This window comes from Aspergillus saccharolyticus, assembly GCF_003184585.1.
Source record: "Aspergillus saccharolyticus JOP 1030-1 unplaced genomic scaffold BP01scaffold_3, whole genome shotgun sequence".
NCBI classification, from domain to species: Eukaryota; Fungi; Ascomycota; class Eurotiomycetes; order Eurotiales; family Aspergillaceae; genus Aspergillus; species Aspergillus saccharolyticus.
Genome location: NW_020290613.1, coordinates 674,417 through 696,680, shown reverse-complemented (window position 1 = coordinate 696,680; position 22,264 = coordinate 674,417). Strand labels below are relative to the sequence as shown.

General features: G+C 52.4%; 6 protein-coding genes and 1 non-coding gene across 7 annotated transcripts; 3 read left to right on the top strand and 4 right to left on the bottom strand.

Annotated features, from left to right (window-relative positions):
* Positions 1 to 352: 352 nt before the first annotated feature.
* On the bottom strand, positions 353 to 1,517 carry BP01DRAFT_288493 (SRR1 family protein; the record flags this gene model as incomplete). The annotated part of the gene is made up of 3 exons (XM_025571542.1): positions 353 to 726; positions 950 to 1,114; positions 1,211 to 1,517. 3 exons carry the CDS (start codon positions 1,515 to 1,517, stop codon positions 353 to 355), a joined length of 846 nt encoding a protein of 281 aa, XP_025434918.1.
* A 428-nt stretch (positions 1,518 to 1,945) lies between these two features.
* Positions 1,946 to 2,679, top strand: BP01DRAFT_353242 (TMEM14 family protein). The gene is made up of 3 exons (XM_025574131.1): positions 1,946 to 2,048; positions 2,113 to 2,205; positions 2,285 to 2,679. The coding sequence occupies exons 1-3, from the start codon at positions 2,012 to 2,014 to the stop codon at positions 2,479 to 2,481; spliced, it is 327 nt and encodes a 108-aa protein (XP_025434917.1). The 5' UTR covers positions 1,946 to 2,011; the 3' UTR covers positions 2,482 to 2,679.
* A 470-nt stretch (positions 2,680 to 3,149) lies between these two features.
* BP01DRAFT_116085 (alpha/beta fold hydrolase) lies at positions 3,150 to 4,747 on the bottom strand. The gene has a single exon (XM_025570352.1). It carries the CDS (start codon positions 4,505 to 4,507, stop codon positions 3,338 to 3,340), a length of 1,170 nt encoding a protein of 389 aa, XP_025434916.1. The 5' UTR covers positions 4,508 to 4,747; the 3' UTR covers positions 3,150 to 3,337.
* Positions 4,748 to 5,480: 733 nt separating this feature from the next.
* BP01DRAFT_379331 (uncharacterized protein) lies at positions 5,481 to 9,536 on the top strand (the record flags this gene model as incomplete). Its single annotated transcript, XM_025577143.1, has 2 exons — positions 5,481 to 5,516; positions 5,583 to 9,536. 2 exons carry the CDS (start codon positions 5,481 to 5,483, stop codon positions 9,534 to 9,536), a joined length of 3,990 nt encoding a protein of 1,329 aa, XP_025434915.1.
* A 1,781-nt stretch (positions 9,537 to 11,317) lies between these two features.
* Positions 11,318 to 16,306, bottom strand: hexA (putative Woronin body protein HexA; the record flags this gene model as incomplete). The annotated part of the gene is made up of 3 exons (XM_025577142.1): positions 11,318 to 12,392; positions 12,949 to 13,351; positions 16,228 to 16,306. 3 exons carry the CDS (start codon positions 16,304 to 16,306, stop codon positions 11,318 to 11,320), a joined length of 1,557 nt encoding a protein of 518 aa, XP_025434914.1.
* A 1,291-nt stretch (positions 16,307 to 17,597) lies between these two features.
* BP01DRAFT_t39 lies at positions 17,598 to 17,669 on the bottom strand. Its single transcript has one exon. It is a non-coding gene; the product is annotated as a tRNA-Ala (tRNA).
* Positions 17,670 to 19,746: 2,077 nt separating this feature from the next.
* On the top strand, positions 19,747 to 22,068 carry BP01DRAFT_362660 (Zn(II)2Cys6 transcription factor; the record flags this gene model as incomplete). The annotated part of the gene is made up of 5 exons (XM_025576231.1): positions 19,747 to 19,808; positions 19,872 to 21,291; positions 21,864 to 21,946; positions 21,985 to 22,009; positions 22,045 to 22,068. 5 exons carry the CDS (start codon positions 19,747 to 19,749, stop codon positions 22,066 to 22,068), a joined length of 1,614 nt encoding a protein of 537 aa, XP_025434913.1.
* Between the last annotated feature and the right edge of the window lie 196 nt (positions 22,069 to 22,264).

Below are 22,264 nucleotides of genomic sequence, written 5' to 3'. Positions count from 1 at the left end.
TCGATGTATACACGAACCAGCGACATACGCCATGTTTTGACGATGTACAGATTAATGGCTTCTCGTGGATCTCTTTGCGGGTGTTTGGGTTCCCTGTGATTTCTTTGCACGGATGAGAGGGTGACTGTGTTCCGGCGGTCGGAAGGGACTGTCCATGTTGTCCCCCGTTCTTGACCTGTATATAGTTTGTCAATAGTGACGGTCATAAGCCATCGACAACTAGTTCCACATATCATCTATGCTTGCGTTGCTGACGTCTGCCTCTGATAATGATGTTCCTGATGGAGTGCTTGATTTTCTTCTTTTGAGGGAACCTTGCCCTGTCGCCTAGAGTGGACTCTTTTCTTGCACATCATTTCTCGTCCCTATCCTCGATCTCTCGCGTGGTATAGTAAACTCTCTGCTCCCAGAAGGCCTCCTTCATTTCCTCAAACCGTGGTAACCGCATCGACCGAACCCCTGCCACATAACGGTCGATGTGTTCGGACCCCGTGTCCTCCAGCGGGCCCCCAACCACGCAGGCCGGGTTTCGCGCCAGCAGCAATTCGAGGTGCGTCTTTTCCGCGCCGGGACAGAACAGCAGCGAGCCGGGGGTAACTTTCTCAAAGCCGTCCGGGTGATTCACAACAGTGATGCCGAACGAGGTAAGAAGGTCATGATCGAGGGAGTTGAAGACTGGATCTTGAGCATAAACGGGCAGGGTCGGAGTCGGAGTCGGAATATCCGCTGCGGTTCGGTGGTCTGGACGAGGATGCACCTCACTGGTTAGTCTATCCGGCTCTTCTTTTCCATATTTTTTTTCCAAACTTGTCATCCCCAGCCGAGCCTCTTAGAGAATAGAGAATAGAGAATAGTAGTTCAACAACAAATTGCTTTGCGGGATTGGCAAATTAGGGAATTGGGGAAGAACATAGGGTACGGGACGCAAGGATTGCCTTACGGGCAAAACACTCCACCACACTCATCAATGCATTCAGTTGGTAGAGGGAGACGCTTCGTCGATCGACCCAGCCGCCGCGGAGAAAGCCGCTGGGACTGCCGAGGCCTATGCAGATTATGTTGGTGATGGGGTGGGTAGTGTTCGGATTGGGATTGGGATTGGATTGCGAGGAGGCTGGAGATACCCCGGGAATTGTATCAGGGTCCTCTTCTTGTACCGGCTGTTGTTTTTGTTGTTGTTGTTGTGGGTGTGCTTCGGGTTCGACTTCACAATCATGATGCACGTGTCGGCGTATGGTCGCCGTTAGGGTTGCGGCGGTGGCGGAGGCGCTCCATTTCACGCGGTGGGTGTGGTATTGCGCGAGGAGGTCCGGGAGGGTGAGCGATTTGGGGGCTTCGGCGGGTAGTAACGTTTCTTCTTCTTGTCCTTCTTCTTGTGCTGGTTGTTGTCGGCGGCGGGGGTTGGGAGCACGGTGAGCGTGACCGGTGGTGGTGACGTGTGTCCAGCCGGTGGAGTCGGTGATTGTGGTCCGTTTGGTTGCGCCGGTGGCCTTCTTTTTGCGCGAGGTGTGCGGCATCGTGAGATTGATGTGGATGGGAGTAATGCACCGAGTTCAACGCCGGTTTGCTTCTGCGGCAGCTGAAGCGCAACAGCGCAAAAAAATTGGAGATGCGGGGGGCGGTGGGGTTTGATCGGGTTTGTGGGTCATGAAAGACGGAGTACAGGTACTCAGTATGTACGTACGTATGAAAGCTTCATCCTGTGCAGCACGTTTGTCTGATCGCAACTAGTATCTACGAGGAATTACAGTACAACGGAGATTGGCTCGGAGGAGGAACTCCAGAACTCTTATTTTTATTTACTTTCTGTAACTTGCGGACGGGGATGAGTACCTTAAGTTCTTTATGCATGTTCTCTGCTGAATAATCTCCACTTATGCAGTACGCTCATTTAAGCCCCTTGGGGACTAGCTCCTGGAACCTTCGGACGGAACTTCAAATACCATGGGAATGGCATGATTTGAACAGAACAACAGAACCACATCCACAACAAACAACCCCGTCACCCATCATGGCCGAGCACCCGTCTTTCACTCTTGCGGCCCTGCGTATGCCTTCCATCCACACTGTTCGTTCGAGTGTGAACCAACCATCACTAATTGCTTCAAATAGTGCCTGCCGGCGGCATCGCCGGATACATGCGCACTGGCTCTACCCCCTCCTTGATCGCGGGGGTAGGATTGGGATTATCTTATGGGTTCGCCGGTATGTTTGTCTGAGAGCCAAAAGACCTCGCTTAGATTCCAGAAAAACTACTTCATCTGCGGTACTGACGGCCCGTCAGGCTACTTGATCAAGGAGAACAAGGATTACGGCACGGAACTTGCCCTGGGAAATAGCATCGTCCTGCTGGGCTCGGCGATCCCTAGAATCGTCAAGACCAAGGCCAGGGCCCCCATGCCCCTGGTCCTCGGTGCCGCCGGTCTGTTGGCGTCTTTCTACTACCAGAAGAAGGTCCGCGAGTTCAGATTCGGTGTTTAGTTCTACGTGTGCTTGTTGCGCTGATGGAGATCCGTGGTTGCACCTATGTATTTGGCGGCCCATGTAACTTGTATTGAAAATGTTATGCTGTAAGTTAGTTGGTGGGATATTGAGTCGGGGCTTACGATTAGGATCGGCTTGACGCCGTGATCGAATCAAATCTCGTCCTCGAATGAATGAATCTATCTATGCTCCCGGCCCAGCAACATGGCTATATGATGACTAGGCAGTGTACATGTGATATCTTTCGTTTCCGGGAACTTCCTTGAAGGCCCAGGGCTGAGAATTATTTGAAGTTGAAAGTGTATTGTTCATCCTATGACCAGTCGGGTCCTCTTTACAGAGAGAGACTCTGAACCTGCTGATAGAATCAAACGAGGCGTATGGCTCAGAGAGTGCCAAGTCTTGCTTACTGCAGGACTACAAATTGGAATGGAGGAGAGATCGAGTGCCGATGACACGGTCCCGCTTTCCCATTAGGTTCTCAGCTTCACTGCCATCCTAGCAGTAATTCGCATCGTCCTCAAGTTTTCTTGCATCTAATCTGATGAAACCTCTGTGGGGCGTCCCGAGACTGATGCAGAAATGCCTATGCCGACGCCCATCCTGAACAATGTTATGTTAGTAGTCACTTGCGCCTTCATTTAACTTCACCATTGAACTTCCTCGGTTGGCTACCTGTGCAATTGCGGACGCAGAAAAGGACGTATGTGATGCACCCTAGTTCCGCAGGCGAAAGCCAGGAGCGCATCAAGTAGAGGGTACTCCGAGGGGAAATCCATATTATATTGGATGGAGGCTGTTATCTGCCATGAATCATGTTAAGTGCGATGTTTACTTTACGATCGTCTGTTGGCTATTGAATACCGCCGGCGAGCCTCAAGATTGCCTGGGCTACCTGCTCTGGGCTTTCCTGGGGAGCCCAATGGCCGACCCCATCGATTAGTATCATCTCGCGAAAGTCACTGCAGACCACTCCATTTTCCATCTTAGCCAAGGCACCTGGCTCCTGGTAGATGCCCCAGTCGAGTTTCCCGGACACAAATGTGCAGGGAATGTCAATCTTTCTGCCTGTAAAGACCTCATGGTCCCATGTGTACTGACCCCCTTCAGCCGTGCGTACCCGGTACCAATTCAACCCGCCCTGGAAGCCGGTCCGTTGGTACTCCCTCACGTACACCGCGAGGTCTTCATCGGGAAGCCACTCGCGCGACGCCCGCAATCCCTCCTCTGACTCCTCGCGCATATGCCGTTCCACGGCCTCAGGCATCGTCGACTCTGCGGGCATCACATAGTAATACGGCATCTTGACGAGCTCCTCGGCGGTCCAACCCGTCAGCATGCGCGGCTGATTCCCTTCCCATCGACCGCTCTTGAGGTGAAAGTATCCCCGCAAAAAGCCATGAAGCCCGTCCGGCCCCGTGGCGTGGAGCATGTCCGCGTTCGCGGAAGGCGTGGAGTAGTACCATTTGTAGTGCTTGCGGCCATGGTTCAAGAGAGTTGAGTGTATATCCTCTCCTGCGCTGGACTGTCGCTGCGACAGCTCCTTCGCCGGCGCCGGCATGCCATTGAAAGGATGACTGAGCAGCACAACGCTGCGAAAAAGATCCGGGCGCGCCACGGCGCACATGGCGGCGGTCACGGCGCCACAATCATGCCCGACCACGCAGTGGACGGAGGTGTACCCCAGCGCATACACGAGGAGGACGACATCGCGTACGAGGGAGGAGACGGTGAAAGTGTGCAGGTCGGCGCTGGCGTAAGGGCGGGTATCCCAACCCAAGGTGCGGCCGAACCCCCGCTGATCGGGTGCCACAACGTGGTAGTCGGCGGCAAGAAGAGGTATCACTTTACGCCAAGAGAAGGCGAGTTCGGGGAAACCGTGAAGGAGAATTATGAGCGGACGGTCATGGTTGTGGGAGCAACCAGCCTCCAGGATATGGGTTGTGAGGGAGGGGGTGGTTATGAAGCGGGAAGTTATGCCGGAGGGAAGAGGAAGAGGAGGGAGAGATGGTGATGTTGTCATATTTCGGGGGTCAATATGTGGGGGTCGGAGGGAGTAAGTACAGTGGAGGGGGAAGTTGAAATAGGAGAACCGTATTCAACAATCTCAGTAGCAATAGGGAGAGTGGGATGACTTAGTGCGATCTCATGAATCAAAGTTTTGAGCCTGCTTGATGGATGATGGATGATGGATGATGGATGATGGATGATGATGATGATGGTTGATGATGATGATGATGATGATGATGGCTTCAAACGAACCAAGTGGACTCAGTCCCCCTGCCCGGTTGGCTGCAGAATTGAGGCGTCGACCCAATTCAGCTTAGCGCGGAAGATCACGTTCTCGCAGCGGAACGGAGCTTTCCCAGATTGGGATGCACCAATCACCGTGCTTGAAACCTCCTCCAATTCACCAAAAGATCCCTCAGGCCCCAAAGTGGAAGCAATGGAACGAACCCACCACAACCACTACCAGGTACTTTTACTTCCAGTTTCAACTGACTCGGACTCCAGTTGATTTGAACCTCGACCCGATCTCAATGACGCAACGCGTTGCTGCAGCCCAACTAAGGTTCTGGCCCTTTTTTCCCTCTCTCTCCTGCTGTTGAATTCAATTAATTCTCCATTCTTTTGTTCGTTTCTTTCCGCAATTCCTCAATTCTCTCTTTCTCTGTTGCTGCAGTCAGCCAATCGGTCTCTCTCTCTCTCTCTCTGTGTGCGTGTATCCTATTTACCCCCTCGTGCAGACCTTGTGTTCTCCTTGCTTCCTCCTCTCCTTGCTCCCCTTTCCGAACCTCAAATCTGCACTCATTGCTCTCTCTCCATTTGTTTCCCTTCCGTCGCCTCCGTGAAGGCCTCCTCCTCAATCATAGACTTTCTACACAACCCATCACCCTGCCTCATCCATACCACAAATATATGCACTAGGTGGAATTCTTTGCCTCGGCCGCTTGGAACTTCAATTGCGCTCGTCTCCGGCAACTACCGCCTGAGCCATGTTTCGCAGAAAGAGGAGCTCGTCTCAACATCAGGTAACCCCTCGTTTTATAGGCATCTTCGGCGGGTCTTAAGGAACTAAACATCGCGCATTTACTTAGCATCCTCTCTCGGCCTCTTCCACTCAATCCGCCCAATCCGCTGCTAGTCATGCCTTTCTCAAATCCCAACCCTCTTCCAGTAGCCTCTCCTCCGCCGCCGCGGCCGCCGCCCTGCGCAGTCTCACACCCACTCCGACCCCGATCGAAAATGTACAAACCAAACGAATGATGCAGCGACGGACCTCAGTATCCTCGCAACTGAGTGGCACGCCAAGCTTGCGACCCATCAGTGGAAATGGTCTCCGTCGCTCAAGCAGCTCCGCCTCCATGACGCATCGGACATTTCGAGATCAATCCCCGCGACGACCGGCTTCAAGTGCTGGACACGTCGACCCCGCACCGCCGCTCCCGTCCATCCCCCGCGAATACACGGGGCGAAACGATCAGGCGCGTCGTTCTGTGAGCATGGGCCCAGCTTTGCGACAAACTCCTCGCGGGAAACCGATGGCAGACCTTGGATCGAATAGCGATAGCACTAATGCCCCCAAGCCGTCCGCACGAGCACCCACACGAGCGCCTGCCGCCACGCCATCCCCAGAGCTGCGCCGACCCGCTAGTCGAAATTCAATCAATTTCTCATATCCGATGGGCTCACGTCCTACATCTCCGACGGGTTCGATAGGAAGAGATGCATCGACGAGTACTTCCCTGGCCGGCCAGCTTTCTGCTGCGGAGTCTCCAAATCGCACCAACAGCAGCCCTCGGGCTACACGCCTTTCCAAAACAAGGGGGGTCTCCCCTGTAAGCCCGGCTCAACGGTCAGTGTCTGCGGGGACTGCGTTGGCTGCTGCTCAGGCTGCCATTGTGCCTCGAAGCCAAGAAGTGAGTCCGGTGGCTGCGTCCCCGCGCAGGCCTTCGTCCCAGGATCGAGGTGTTCCGGACCCAGCGCCCACCCAACAGCATCTGGCGCCCGACAACCGACATCCCGCACGTCCTTCTCTGGTGAAACGTCCATCAACAGTCCCTGAAGATGCTCAGGGGGAGGTACAGGCAGAAATCACTGCGCCCGTGCAGCCAGCGGAGCCCCCTCGGGGGGGTACAGTGACGCCCGAAAGCCCACAGACCATCAAGCCGCAAACTACGCCCGATCAAGCCAAGGATCAACCCCTTAGTCCGCCCATAAGTCCGCCAAACTCGCAGCCCTCCGTCGACGCAGTTACAGAACTCCCGTCGTCACATATGCGCCAATCTAGCAGCCCTGGACGCTCCGCTCATTTTTCGCAACATCTTCTAGTAGCGAATCTTCCGAGCGATCATCTCCACCAACCTCCACCAAGGTCCGTATCGCCAGCCAAATCTGCATTGAAACATCCCCGGAAAGATGGTCTCGCACCTGATTCCCAACCGGAAGCGGTGCTGCGACTAGGCCCTGCACTTAGTGAATTGTCCGATGGTACTTCTGTTGCATCCGATGATGGGTCCAAACACGAGACTCGGAAAAAGCCTGCGAAAGTCAGCTTTGATGATGAGGCAGAAGTCGTGGGTACGGCAGCAAGCCCGCCAACATCTCCCGACGAACTCATGCCTGAATCTCCGCAAGCCAAGCCTAAGAGCAAGGCTGGCTGGTTTGCCAAACGTAAGCAGAGTCTACGAACTGGAACTCCGGACGAATTCGAGCATATGCTGAAGCCTCGTCTGGCTCTTCCCTCTTTTGGCAGCATTCGGGGTAACAGAGCGGGAGGGCAACCGGAGGTGCGGCATCGCAATATGAGCGATGATGAGTCTACCGCTTCATCTGACTCACCCATTGATACCTCGAGGTTTTCCTTTTCTCATGATCAGGCCGTTGGGGCTGCGATGACCAATGCGAGCGCCGAGGAGGAGCCGCAAACGAGCGCCACGCACACCCACCCTGCTACTGCTCCTCAAAACGCTTCGGAGATGTCACATCCCATAGATCCGAGCCGACTAGCTTTTCAGGTAGATCTTCCAGACCATTTAACGAAGAGCGAAGTTCCGGCCGAAGCAACTCAACCACAAACTCCCAGACATACTTTGGCTGTTCCCGATATCACCGTACAACCAGCCTCTCCGGAACTTGAAAAAGAGCGCGCGAGCTTGGAATGGTACGAGGTTCCCGGGGGTTTTCCACGTTCCTCGTTGGAGTCGGATCCTACGCGGGCGAAGTCTAAAAGAAAGTCAATCACATGGGACGATGCAAATGTCATGGTCGATGCTGCCGCGGAGCAAGAAATTGATGACGACGAATCCGGGGAGAGCATATACAGCGATGCAGAGGAAGGTGTGCACAGCAACGGCTTTGGCTCTATTGATGCGGTTGTCGATAGTCAGCCGGGCTCCACCTCGTTCCGAGAATCAGCGGCAGGTCTTGCGCTTTCCGGCAAGAACCAGCACAATGCAGAGGAGTGGTCGGACCTGGAGTTTCCGCAGACATGCCAAATAGCGCGCGCAAGCTCTCCTGCACAAGGTGCTCCGCTCAACCCCATTCCAGAATCTCCTAGCTCTGTTCATATGGCTGCTCCGTTCTCGTCGCCTTACCCTCCTTTTGCAACGAGCTCGAAGTCCAAAAGCAAACAGGTTACAGGCCCAGCCGATCTTACACGCTCGGCCTCCCTTAACGTTAAATCCGGTGGACAACCCAACCTACACAGCCGTGCAGAGAGTACAGCGACGAGGACCACTGCCGTTCCGCAATCAAGCGCACCGCGGCAGGATATCACTCAAGAACGAACGAGGCCGATGTCCTGGAGTCCTGCTGCTGTGCAGAATGGAGCCGGCGGGAAAAGTCGTGCACCGGTAGTCAATGGCGAGGCACCTATGCCGCGGAGAACGCTCTCAAGTGGAAGCGATTCTTCGAGTAGCTTTAAACGCACCAGTCGTCCGTCTCGAGGGGATGCAAACCACACAATGCGCATGACAATGCGGGGCAACCCTCCCGTACGGCCGGCCCCGACGCGCACAATTTCTCCACCAGCTGACTCGCGTTTACGTTCGCCGCAGCTGAACAGTAGCAGTATGCGGACTACGCTCCGCATGAATGGCAATAAGCGCGAAAAGGGCACATTCTTTTCTAACAAGTCACCGAAAGGCAAGGTGACAAAGGTCCCAGGTAGCCGGTTTACTTCACGTTTCCCTGATTCGGACGATGATGAGGGCTTTGACAACTGGAGATCACGGTACCGTTATGAGGACTCGAGTGATGATGATGAACGAGGTCCAGCTCCGCTACCACCAGTCCGAGGGATTCCCCGTCGGCAAGGCGCTCATGACGGGGATTCAACAGAGCTCGAGGACAGCTCCGACGAGGAGCGGCATCCAGTCGCTTCCCGCCCGCGGGCTTCTATGCCGTCTCCCCGCAAATCGGGTCCGACACGAGACCCTGCTTTGGCAGCAGTGGCCAGGAATCGCGGTATGACAGACGAGGAGATGGATGAATTTCTTCAGCCTAATCGAGGGCGCAAGTCGAGCTTGTTACACCGGTTTAGCATCCGCAAGTCCAAATCGCCAGTCAATCGCAAGTCGTACACGAATGGTCCCCCTCGAAATGGAAGTCTTTTGGAGCGCTCGCGGGCCGATGGCGAGCAAGATCCTCCGCTACCCGGAGCTCAGTCTAACGTCGTTACCACTATCACGGCAACCAATCCTCCACCGCCTTCATCCGCCAAACTCGTCCGTCGTGCGTCACAACGATCCTCTCGCAGTGACGGTTGGCCCTTGCGGACTGAGCGTACGGAGCCCGGGGTACCGCCCACGCTTACCAGCGACGGCGCCGACGAACGCCTAGCCCCAGTCGACGAGGATGCCCGCAACGGCCGGGGCACGACACCTGCGAGCGGCTCTGCCACCAAACAAAACCAACATCCTTCGACCACAATTTCGGGATCCAAAAACGATCCTGCCACTCGCAACACCGCCGCCGACATTGTCATTGCATCGTCTGGGCGCAAAAAGCGATTTCCTCGACTTCGTAAGGCTTTTGGATTGCGCGATTGACAAAATTGACAAATCTACCTTTCGATATACATATTGACCATCTTTCGTCTTTTTCCATTTTTTGATTCATTTCGATGTACTTCGTTATAATATTCGTGGGGATCTCATCTGGGAGCCATACATATAATCATAATGCAGGCCGTGATGTGGTCAAACCATTCTTTTGCCCATGAGTCTAAGCTTCCACAGGCAGAATGAGGGGATTGGAAGCCTCCTGCTTCACTGAGTTGTGGGAGATGGGGGAAGCGGGACATTTTTTTTTCTCTCTTTTTTTTTTTTCTCTTTCTCTCTCTCTTGTATTCCTGAAGATTCATGATGGGATATACGGATTTTCTTCTCTTTTCCACCCCCGTAACATGGGACCATTGGCGCTCTGGGAGGGTCTTTGGGTGGCCCGTGGGAGGGGGTAGGTATATGGGAAACTCGAAAGGATGATCTAGGGTTTGTTGAAACTGACTGGTTGATACCCTCATTTCTGTGCCGCAATGAACACGTACCGATACCGGCGTGATATATTAATACTTGTGTGCAATATGACGAGATGATTGACTTCTGACTCCATCTATGTCTCCTTGCCTCGGAGTTTTGCATGTATGTGGCGCAGACTTAATTTCAGAATTTTAGTCGACCAGTGGTGAATGACGCGACAATCACACACAGCTCAAGTTCCTGCATCTACCCACCCCACCACTCATAGCCGGCGTAGTCCTTATAAGTTCACAATCTATTCTGGGGGGGGTTGGGGGCTGTACGGTGGGATGGATCAATGAAACCCAAAACCACAAAAGAAAAAAAATGCAGCAAAGACACAGTAAAACCCAGCCTACCGAAACGAGGGTCCAAACATGGTAGCTCGAAAACAAACACAATCCGCGAGACTTGTAAGAGCCACCATTGATTAATTTAGTTACTTATCAATCGTCAGGTTTGGGGAGGGGGGAGCCGCCTTCGTGGGATTTTGTTTTTCCTATTCGAGCAAAAGGAAGAAAGTTAGTTAGTAGCTCTCTCTCAGTCTCCATTGTCCGGCTCTTTTGGGCGAGCGTTCAATGGGGCGGATGTGGTAGTAGGCTTGGGGAGAGTATAATTATTTATTTGGTATAGGAGCGGATACAGCACGGCCGTGAAGTCATTCACCAACAGTAAGTTGAAGCAGAAGGTGTACAGTAGTACTAAATTATGGTGCTTGATATAGAAGAAAGGTTCCATTGCAGAAAACGAAGACAAGAGGTGGTGGCATGGGAGAACAAAAGCATAAGTTACTCAGCAAGACAATTAGTAACTTAGTTGATAATTGCAGTCACCCCAATCAAGACTCATTGGGTCGAGATATGTATTTCCCTCACTGATTCCCGTCCATTGTATGTGAGAAGCTTGCAGACAGCCCATCATTAACGGTAAAGGGGATACACTAACTGGCCTGGTCAAGATGCACAGCTCTCATGGTCTTCTACACCAACGCTGAACAGGGCCGAGTATGTCACGGTCTACTGGAGATGTCAAGGCTGACAGGCGATCTAGATCATGATCTACATACATTATTGCTAGATACAAGAAGGCCATGATACATCCCAGGTAAACAAATTTTCAAAAGGCCATTCCGTCATACGTAATCCATCAGATACAAGATTTAACTTCTCAGGTCATCAATGATCGTGCGCTGCGAGAAAAACAAAAAGGAAAAGGGGACCCATGGGCGGGCGGCCCGAGGCACTGTTGCTTTGCGGGAGTGACCACGGTTCCTACCACGGGAGCCATACCTAACCAAGTAAAGTCGGGGCGGCTTACAAGCGGGAAGCATGGACCACCTTGTAGTCGACGACCAACTCGCGACCACCGTCGTTGATGACCAGGGCACGGACGCTGCCACGGCCATCCTCGAACGCCTCACGGATGCGGCGGAAGAGGTGACCCTGGGGAACGACGGGCAGACCCTGCTTGACATCACCAGTCTCGGTCATGGCGACCAAGCGGCCATCATCACGGAGGTCCAGGATGCGGTAGGTCTTGTAGACAGGACCCAGCATGGTCTGGACAACAACCGAGGGAGACGGGTTGGAGACAAAGCTGGACTCCTCCTGAAGCTCACGGGTGAAGAGGTCGACACCCAGGTAGCGGTGCTGGCCGGTCTGAGGAGAGACGGAGATGCGGATCACCTGGCAGGGACGACCCTGGAGGATCAGAATGTCGCCAATGCGAATGAAGTGGACGGGAATCGGCACGGTCTCGGCGGTGGCGGAAGAGTTGCCGGCACGGGGCTCAACAATGCGAACATCCTCACGGACGCCTTCACGGTATCGAACTGGCCCGCGTTCGTCAGCGACGACTAGTTCCTCGTGGTCTTTGGGACCATGTTGGTGGTGGTGGTGGGTGGGGTGCATGATGCGGTCGGCAACGCGCTCCACACCACGACGGAAGGAGTGATAATTACCGTCGTCGTCGTAGTAGCCCATCTTGCGAGAAGGAGGGGAATCCACAACAGTCTTGGACTTGAAGACCTTAACGTTGGCTGAAGAAGCAGGAGCTTGGGAAACCGGCTCAACGCTCCGTTGACGGCGGCTGTAGGGGTCCCGTTGGTAGGTGTCGACGGGCTTGGACTGGTACGCACGGTCGTAAGAGACGTCGATCTCTGATTGGACAGTACGGTCGTACGATACGTCCCTTGTGGGCTGGCGGGGGCCTGGGGCGTAGGAGTCTACGACAGGAGCCTGGGTAGACCGGTTGTAGGCGGGATTCACGTCGTAGGTAGGGTTGTTGACCCGACGACGGTACTCACGCTCAGTGATGTCGAGCTGAGTTTGGAGAGCTTGATCGTACGTGGGCTGACGGTCTTGGAAACGGACCGACGGTTCACGATAGCTGTAGGAGGAAGAAAGGATGAGATGTCAGAATAAGATTGACAAGGGAGGGGAAGGAGATAAGAGATGATTGGGTAGGACAGGAGAAAAGAAATGAATATGGATGTATGATGAGGGAAGGGAGGGGGGAGAGGGGAGGTAATAGTCAAGGTGTGTGTGGGAAAGTATAAAAAGGCGGGTGTGGTGGAGGAGAAAAGAGGAGAAAGAGAGAGATGGGGAATGGGAAAAGAGTGGGAAAAGACGGGAAGACCCAGTCAGGTTCCCATTTGGGCAAAGGGACTTTTGGGGGTGATTGTTTGTTTTGGTGCCACGTAATAAATGAAACCCGGACGTGACAACAAAAGAAATCAGAAATAGAAAAAACAACTAAAGGTGGAGGAGGCGAACTAGAGCGTATTGGGCCAAGGAAGATTGATGATGGTGACACCGCTTCTTTGGCCTCTCCACTTGGTTTGCTTCAATCGGAGGTGTTTCTAGGCAGACAGCGGGCAGGACATATATTCCCCCCTCCCAAGAAAGAAAGAATCAATTGCAAACTATCCTTTGCAACAACTTACCGTTCACGAGTTAGATCAACCTCGGGGTACCGGGGCGGAGGAGCAGTACTAGTGGTGGTAGTAGTGACTCGCTCGTCAAAGTGGACACTGACGTCGTGAGGGCGCGAGTGCTTGTGGTGATGCTCGTGACGGGGACCGTAACGATGAGGCTCAGGCGAAGAAGCAAATTGTTCGTGCTCAACGAAGCGAAGGTCGACTTCTTCCTTTCCGTAGACACGAGGGTCGGGAAGAGGAGCAGAGGTTCGAGTATCTTCCCGTTCGACGTGCGAAGTGCGATCGAGATTGACTTCTTCCTCTACTCTGGCTGTGGCCGCGAGAGTAGCTTCAGGAACAGCGTCACTCCGGTACGACGACGGGAAGACACTGAAGGGGATGGGGACGCGGGCGTCAAAGTCCAGATTGGCTGTCCTGTGGGCGTCCTTTCTCGAATCCCTTTCGAACTGTTGAATAACAACTCGAAAGGCGAGACAAGAAAAGACTCTTTACGGGGAGAGAGAAGTCTTTCTCGTGGAGAGATGGAGGGACGGAGGGGAAGTTGATAGATCAAACTACCCGAAGTATGCGGAGAAGATTCCTGATGAGGAATGTAAAGATAAGCTTAAAAAGCTTGAGGGGATATAGGAATGTGAGAGGAAGGGGAAGAGGAGATGAGGAGGGATAGAGAAGAAAGAAGAGAGAGAGAGAGGGAGGGAAGAGGAGGAGGGAACAAACCCGCTGAAATACAATGCGGAAGTGTTTCCTCGTCACGCGTTTTGTTTACCACACCTTGCCGTTTCTGGGGGCTCGATGTTATTCCCAGACATCCCTATGAATCCTATCTAATCAGTTGCTTCCCACTGGGATTGACTTTCCAGTCTTCTCCGCCTCCTTCTTTTGCCCCAAGCCGTTCGTTTGGACTATCAAATCAATCTACAATACAATTGAGGGAGGGGTGGTGTGGATGGGAAAGGGAAGCGACCCGAGGTTCAGTACAGCGGGAAATCCTCTACAGCCCACGGTTCCTGAATCTGCGCCTCTCCAGCTTTAGCTTGCGACCATTTCTACCACGTTGATCTATATAAGGAATTTCCCCCCAAACCCAAGCCCAACGAGCGCTCATCAGCATCGATCCACTGTGCGTTTAATTGATCAAATCTCCCTCGTCGTTCACATGCAGGTCTTTTGTCTCCCCAACGCACACACCACGAGGCTGGCCAGCCACCTCCGGGTCCCCATGGCAACTGGGCCGGTTTCCCCGGGTTGCATCGGAAATCCGAGCTCCAGGGAGCTTCAGCCGATCGACGCTCCATGCGCTTGCATAGTGCGGCTAATTTACCCCTCTTCTGCTTGAAGGAGATTACATCGCCATCCCGGATTCAAGACAACTGGTCAATCGGCCGATAAATCCAAAAGAAACTCAACAACCTAATCAATACACAAGAGGTTGGAAAATCTGTGCGGCAAGAAACCTCTGTTGACAATGCAGCCAAAAAGTCAGGCTTACTGGCAGCATCAGCCTGCAGCTTGTCCCCAGTGGCCAGACCATGGTCCAGCCATCACTGTTATTCGTGGTAACCGCCCATTGGAGCATGCAGAAGCATGCAGAGAGCTGATTGCTGAGCGCAAGCACCTCGGTCCCTTTGCCTCTGGGGATGAAGGAAGGCCGCCCAGCTCCAAGCTGGTTGCTGCTGATCTCACTTGGCTAACTATGAACTCCACCAAGCACTCCGACCGGGGAGGGGATTGATTGGATTGGGCCCGAGGCCATTCAGCAGCCCAGCCATTCAATCCCAGCCCCAGACCCAGCCAGTCAATTCCCAGCCTCACTTAGTTAGTTGTCAGTTCACTCTTCAGCAGCCTGTCACAATTGTGTATCGGCGCTGAGTATTCGTTTCACACCGACCGCGGGACAGAAATGGTCAATCAGAGTTGAAGTTAGAGTCTAGACAGGTCCACCCTGTCTTCCTGGTGTTTCCTTGGTTTTGGTGGTCGGGTAAGACCGTACGGTAACGTCGGTAAGAGAATTGAGTCTGACACGGGGAGAGGGCAAAAGACGGGTAAACTCCATAAAACGTACCACGGGTGAGTGGGGGGGGAGAAAGAGGGGAATATGGGACGAGAGCCCACAAAAACTTCATGCCAGCGATCGTGGTGGAGTCTTTTGTCACTCGTCACCATGCATGTGTCGTGGGCATGGCGTCGCTGCATTCCAGGTAGTTAACTACCCTGAGTGGATGATGAGAGCTGCAATTGATAGATCATATGTACTCCGTACTCCGTACTTAGTTACCCTACAAGATACGGTACTTGAGTGCACAGTACGGAGTACCTACTAAGTAGTAGTAAGTTTTGCTTGTCTGGTCTGGCCTGTTCTGCGCCTGCAGTTGGTTGTGTCTTCCAGCATGCAAGTCTCCCTAAACCACCGTACTCTGTAGTATTGCGAGCAACAGGATGTCAGTCTCCTCTGCAGTGAGTGACCTGTGTCAATCCCGTTGCTCTGGATTCACGTGCAAAGTATATTGTATAGATTATCGGTATCTATTCAGTAATTTACTCTCTCTTGATCAAACACAAACCTGCAATGTGGCCGACCGTACCTAGCACGGATAAAAGCATGATTCGGGTCGCGGACCAATGAGCCAGACACCTCCTATTAGTTAATTAGTTCTTCTGCTGACAATACTCTCGACAGGTTCAAGTGATGTACGGAGTATAATGTCATTGTTTGTCGCTTTCACCAATTGATAGATATATCTTACTAGTACCCAAGCATCTCGAGCACAATCTTCAAGTTGTTACGTACATCCTTCCCTATCGATAACTCGGCTTAGCGGTGGTTCCTTGGTGTCTCGGCGAAATCGACTAAGCTGGGTTAGAAGACAAGTACGTACTCATATTAGAGTCCTTAAACTAGACAATGTCTTCGTATCAAAAAAAGCTGGAAAAAGCCTGGCCCCCCTTCGAGCCACTATTAACTCACTCATATTCATTAAACAAATCCCCTGTTCAGTTGTTCTGCCAAAATACTCTACATATATAAGATGAATCTCTTAGGTACCTGCAATTGCGATGCCAGTGTCTGCCATAGTCGCGAAAAGTTGAAATAATGCTAGCTGGTCCAACAACCGGATCGCATGCTTACAACCATTCATCCGAATCAGATACAGTCCTCTCCCCTTCTCGCAGTGCACATTCAAGGCGAATAACAAACAGAATCCTCCAAGTGTAACAAGGCTACATCACGTTCCGTGTCGCAGAAGGAGTTCAGATCCCATTATGTTTACCTCATTGGCAACAAACCATTGGCATCCCCAGCACCCGCGCGACAACCTCCTGCTTCCATGAACATGGCATACAACGCCGCGCAATCCACCTTCATGGAATTCAATGATTAGGGGTTGGTGACTGGCGTAGCTTGCGGATTCACTCACGCGGGCGTGCTAGTACCGCGCGAGGTGAGCGCGATGCCCAGCACAGCCAGACACCCTGCATGCTACTCCGAGGGGAAGCTCAATCGCACAGCCAGGCTCTCGATGTGATCGAAGTCCAATGCGAGGTGCAGCGACCCTGACGGGTCATGTCATGTTTGGCGAGTTCGTCGCGGTATTCGATTTCCTACGAGCATGAGCACTTGCGGGCTGCGCTAGCCCTCTGGCGGCGAGGAAAGATTGTTTCGCGAGAGATGCCAAAGGATTGTGCTGTTGAGAAGCTTGACTTGACTTTGATAGCGGTGGTGCTGCCGCTGCGCAGTCCTCCAGTGCTCCTTGTGTTCAGGCAGAATTTGGAAATGGCTGACGACCCCGCCATGCTGTCAGTAGCTTTGATGTCGTTCATGCTGCATGCAGAAGATCACAGAGGGACCAACCTCGTCCAACGGGGTTGGATGTAACACTGATGTTGTGAATAAAGCGTCCGAGTGATCATGGACGACCAGGTCAGTTTGAGGACCCTCCGATGCTTTCCGCGCTGAACCAAGCGGCAGAAGGCGCTCGCCAAGGAGCTCATACCTGTTTCCGCGCTCTCACGGATTCACTTGCTATGGCAGCTTGCAGTGCCGGCTTCCAGCGCTTTGTTGGCGGTAATCTAGCATTCCTCTGCCTTCACATGCTTTGGGTAACCGCTTGATAGGGCCGATCGGCAGTTGAGGGTTAGGCACGAGAGCATACGAGCGGCGCACCTCAGGGTAAGACTTTTATAATAGACCGAGACTGATATTCGGTCAGGAGACCGCTGGACCTTGACATAGTTGAGAGGTCGCCATTAGATATGATGATGGGCCCATCCGAGTTGAAGTGGCGAAGCGATTGGATTCCTGGAATGCATATCTTCTTACAGAGCTCCCCAGAGTCGAGTCGCTTCTTCATCTTACCTGCCATAGGCTTTGGCGAAGAACAGCAATGAAGACGAGGGAGATTGTAGATTGTTCGTAGTTGATAACTTTGCATCGAACTGATTGTGTAAGGTGCTGGCTCGCAGCTTTGCGCCCTACAGATTTGGGATAGAGGGCGAGTAGAGGCGTAAATATGGTTACCAGATTATATCAAACTGGAGGATTAGGCACAGTTCTCAGCACCCAGTCCCGTCCATTTAGCCATTTAGGCTCTGAACCTGTGAAAAACCAACAGGTAGCAAAAAGACTAGCTTCCCGATATGCCAACATGATCAAAAAATGGAGCTGCGGGGAATCGAACCCCGGACCTCTCCCATGCTAAGGGAATATTATACCACTAAACCACAGCCCCTGGTGATGTAAGCATGCTGTAAGTTTGTGTCTTATGTGTCTAAATTATACTGAGGGCCTGCGGAAAAGAAAGACATACCTACTCCGTAGAACTATACCGGGTAGCTGTCCGGCAAATTGACTCAATTTCCACAGACGTACCATACAAGACACAAATCGGTGTGTCATATGCCGCATCATCATCCCTGGGGAGAAGCGTGATGCGATGGTTATAGTTATTCCCATCTCTCCCCCATTCAGGCAGTACATTTGTCCCCAAGGATCGTTGCGCCAGAGATGCACCTTCATGGCAACAAATACCGAACAACCTTATAACCAGCTTGACCCTACTTTTCCTGGAGTCTTCGATGCTGGTCTACTCGCATTGGAGAATCATGCCCCAAATTGAGCAATGCACCCACTGACTTTTTGCGGCATTTGAGAAAGCAAGTGTGAATGGGAACATACAGAAATTGTCTTTCTTGGCAGGGTCCAGCACCATCAAGGAAAAGTCCCCACAGGCAAGGAGCTCAGCCTGTACCGAGGCTATCCAGAGCATAAGCAGAAGCAGTACATCGAAGGTAGTAGACGGGTCGGCATGTGGGGGGAACTCGTGTCGATAACCTCGCTTACGGCACGGATGAGTGAGGTATACCGAGCTCAAAGTCTGGCTGGCGTGGTGCGATCAAGCTCCGGACACCCCACACACCACAGAGTGATATCACATGATTGGCAATACCAGGCCAGCTTCTTTTATATGCTACGCGAGGCAGATAGGCCTGATTTTGAATGGCGGGTGATCGAGCCCTCGGGAGAGGGCAGGCCGGTCCCTGCAGATCCCACCCGAGGCGCACCTAACAGCAATCTTCAAGGACTGGGCCGAGCCGATGACGCGGCTCCTCTATGGCACCGACTTCAACTCTCGTGTTTACCGGTGGGAGGTGTGTATTCGGCCATCTATGAAGAAATGGTCGACGGGGAGAGTGGTCGGCGTGGGGGATGCCGTGCATCCAGTTTCGCCGTATGTTGCATACGGGATGGGCATGGCGATCAAGGATGGCTAGCTACTACCTGGCGCGCGCTCTCGACGGCGTCAACTTGCGCGATCGCCGAGCCGTCACCGCCGGGTTCGAGCTGTATGAGCAGCAGCGAGTCGATTGCTAATCATCACATGGATTCGCCCGCTTTTCGGGCTCCATGTTCCACAGTCTGCCGTGGCTTCTGGCGAAGGTGCGAGACCTGATTTTTGATTACACACCGGTGCTGGGCATGGTGGTGTCAAGAAAGATTATCTTCAGAGAACTACGGAGGAGGCAGTGAATTTGCGGGAGCTTCAGATTGAGTGAAAAGGGATTAGGAGATGACGGGGTGCTCGGGTCTTGCAATTGACCCGGTGGCTCGCCTATCGAGTCACGTTTGTGGCCCGGCCCCCAAAGGCTAAGCTTGGCAGATGAGGTGGTTTGTTCTATCTAAGAAATTGCAGACTGACTTCGCTTCGCTCTGTAAAATAATCATAGAAGACTTGATCATAGAACAGGTTTCAAGCAGGTGACAGTCTAACAATAGCTAACTACGGAGTATTACTCAGTCAAAGCAAATTTGACACCGCCAAGGTCTGAGTATTCAGTGCTGAGAAGGATTTGACGTCTCCGACCGGCATGCGCTTAGCAGTCCTTAGCGATCCCTTAGGGCTTTTGGCAGCCTGACAGCCTCATCTCCTTACTGTATCTTGCTTACGCATACATTCACACCCTTTCCCAAATAAAGTAATTTGGAAGGAACATGTTTCGTATTAGAAAACGTGGAAGTAATTTTTTCCACATGTCCGCAGTAGATTTTTAGTCTCCGCCGGAGGGTGGGCCAGAGACCGATCAAATAGGGTCGGACCGGTTCAGGTGAAGCTTCAGCCTTGCAATGGGTGGGCGAGACAGGGGGAAGCCCTCCCTTCTATCTCGAAAAGGGGACCTTAATCATTGGCCATATATTCGGACACTTGGCGACAAAAAGACGGAATCACCCTCAATTTCCGAGTCCGTCAATCGATTTTAGATCCAGGAGTAACCCCGTCAGAATATTGCCTCCCCCTTTCCAGCCTTGCCATGTTGCTATCCAAACGCAAGTCACAGGGGAACAGATCCTCGACGGGGTGTCGCACCTGCCGGTTCGTAGACATACCCCGTCTTGAGGGTGAAGGGAAATAGGGTTACTAACGCTTTCTCTGCAGATTGCGTCGCATCAAATGTGATGAAGCGCCCGATGCCTGCAACAACTGCGTCTCCACAGGTCGCACTTGTGATGGTTACGAGGCGCACCGGCTCCCCCGAGCCTGTGGCCCCCAATCCAAACTACTCAAACAAAAGGTCACGATAGCACACCCAGCACTCACCCGGGTAGACTTTGCGCTGCAATGGGCCGTGACCTCGGACGAAGGTCGATGTCTCTCTTTCTTCCAGCATCGATCGGTGCAGGACATGGTCGGGTTTTATGATTCGTCACTCTGGCAGCGCCTTATCCTCCGATTGAGTCACACAGAGCCCGCTGTATATCATGCTGCCGTTGCGCTTGGGGCCATCAATAACGCCCAGGACAAGAACAAGGTTCTGCTGCCCGGTCAGAAGCTGCAGAGCATCTGGTACTGGTTTGGACTGGAACAGGCTGGACGCTCAATCGCCCTGTTGAACAAGAGACAGTCTTCGCAGGATCCTCAGTTTCAAGAGGTGATCCTGGTCTGCTGTCTCTTGTTCATTGCCTGCGAGATGCTCGGTGGGAACTATGATAACGCGTGCGTACACGTCCGAGGTGGTCTTCAGATTCTGCAGAAGCTGAACATCCGAAGGAAGGTTTCGGGCGACTTCATCTCGCCTGTGGATCCATGCATAGTAGAGACATTCTTGCAGCTGCAGGCCCAATCCGTCTTCTACGGAAGTGGCGTACACTTGCATGTTGACAGCGACATGGTATTTCTGCACCCCTATGAAAAATATCTGGGGACATTCCAACGATTGCGAGATGCGAGACGGGTTTGTGACCCACTGCTGAACACCGGATGGCCGTTCGCGGCGCGCTGCTGGACCCTGTCGGAAACCGAGATCATGGCTGAATATGGCTTGTTACAGCGAAAGCAGCTTCTTCTTCTCTCTTCCCTGAATCGGTTTTTGTGCCAACTAGACTGGCTATCGAGTCTGTCGTATAATCGCTTGAGTGAAAAAGAACAGCGCGAGACAGACATGACCAGAATAAGTTGCCTTGCTCTGAGCTTCGCGCTCAAGACTTGTTTGCTCGACGGAAGCAAACCCTTGTCCCCAGACCTTGCCCAAGAAAGTGAGGACCTGATCTCTATAACTGAAACCGCTATAAAGAAGCTGCGGAATCATCCGGTCGTCTCATTGGACAGTCCCATCGTTCCAGCGTTGTACAATGCAGCGAGGAGAACCCCGGATTTCTCTATTCAGGTGAGGGCAATAGCGTTGCTGAGGTTGTGGCAGCACGTAGAAGGATTTGCAAACACTGCTCTAGTCGCAGACATACTGGAGGAGGGTGTCAAAATTGCCCTGAGGAAATTGAGACATGAGATGATTGCAGCATCCCGTGTTGTATTACCCGCCGGCCTCATGTTTGTCCCCGCTACAGATGGACGGACATTTGTATGCATAACATACAGGATGTTTGATGTCGAGCAAGAAATGTGGCTGAGTCTTGAAAAGAGTGCCACCCTTTATGATGCCCTTCCTTTCATACAGTCAGCCAATCAATGGTCATGTTTGCGGTCTCTTGGTATAGTGTCAAAAGACCTTGCGTATAGAGAGCTACCTTAGCATGTAGCAACAGGATGACCGATTTAGACTGCTTAGACGCAGAGTCAAGGACCGCAATATGAAAATCTATTCAGAAACAGACAGCCAAAAAGAAATATGTACCCTGTGCGGACTGGACCACGATTAGCGCTCGATGCACGTTTGCCCATGTAAAAAATTCTGTCAGTCGTCATGTCACGAAGTCGGCGATCTCTAGATGACGGAGCATCCGGGATTTTGGGTATCCATTCAGGATTTTGTCGATCTCTGGGGTCATTGTAATGGAGTTCGGTTTGTGGCAGACTCGAAGGAATGGTCCATAGTTTTTTTTCCTTTTTTTTTTTTTTTTTTGTTTTCTTTTTTTGAGATCCCTGAAATGCTATGGTTGACCGGGAATTTTAATATTCTTTCTTTGGTCTCAGCTTTCGTCCCTCCCGCCCTATGCTTTACTTGACCTACGCATTGAAGGTTTCGACAGGAACAGCGACGTCACAAACACTAATGCGTAAGTGTAATGAAGTGGTATCTGTGTGGAAGATGTAGATTGGACACACAGAAACACCGTGGCGTGAGTCTGCATTAGTTTGTGCTGCACATCACAAGGTCCACACCGCTGAAGAAAGCTGATGTAGACCGACATTTTCCGACAGGAGCTGTTAAGGTTCTCTAATTAAAATGCCTTATCTTCATGAATAATTCATTGAAAACTGGTCTGCTGAGAGCCGTTCGATAATCCTGGGTAGTTGGTCTAGAAAGGGACTCGTCGAAGGCCACAATCTAACACTGATTGTGGCGAGCTTCCTTGTCAAAGAGGTTTCCAAAG

Excerpts from the sequence above, each read along its gene's own strand:
- BP01DRAFT_353242 (XM_025574131.1), top strand. The coding sequence starts at position 2,012 with ATGGCCGAGCACCCGTCTTTCACTCTTGCGGCCCTGC. Across the intron at positions 2,049-2,112 it reads TTTCACTCTTGCGGCCCTGC|TGCCTGCCGGCGGCATCGCC; the intron begins GTATGCCTTCCA and ends TGCTTCAAATAG. Across the intron at positions 2,206-2,284 it reads ATTATCTTATGGGTTCGCCG|GCTACTTGATCAAGGAGAAC; the intron begins GTATGTTTGTCT and ends ACGGCCCGTCAG.
- BP01DRAFT_116085 (XM_025570352.1), bottom strand. The coding sequence starts at position 4,507 with ATGACAACATCACCATCTCTCCCTCCTCTTCCTCTTCCCTCCGGCATA.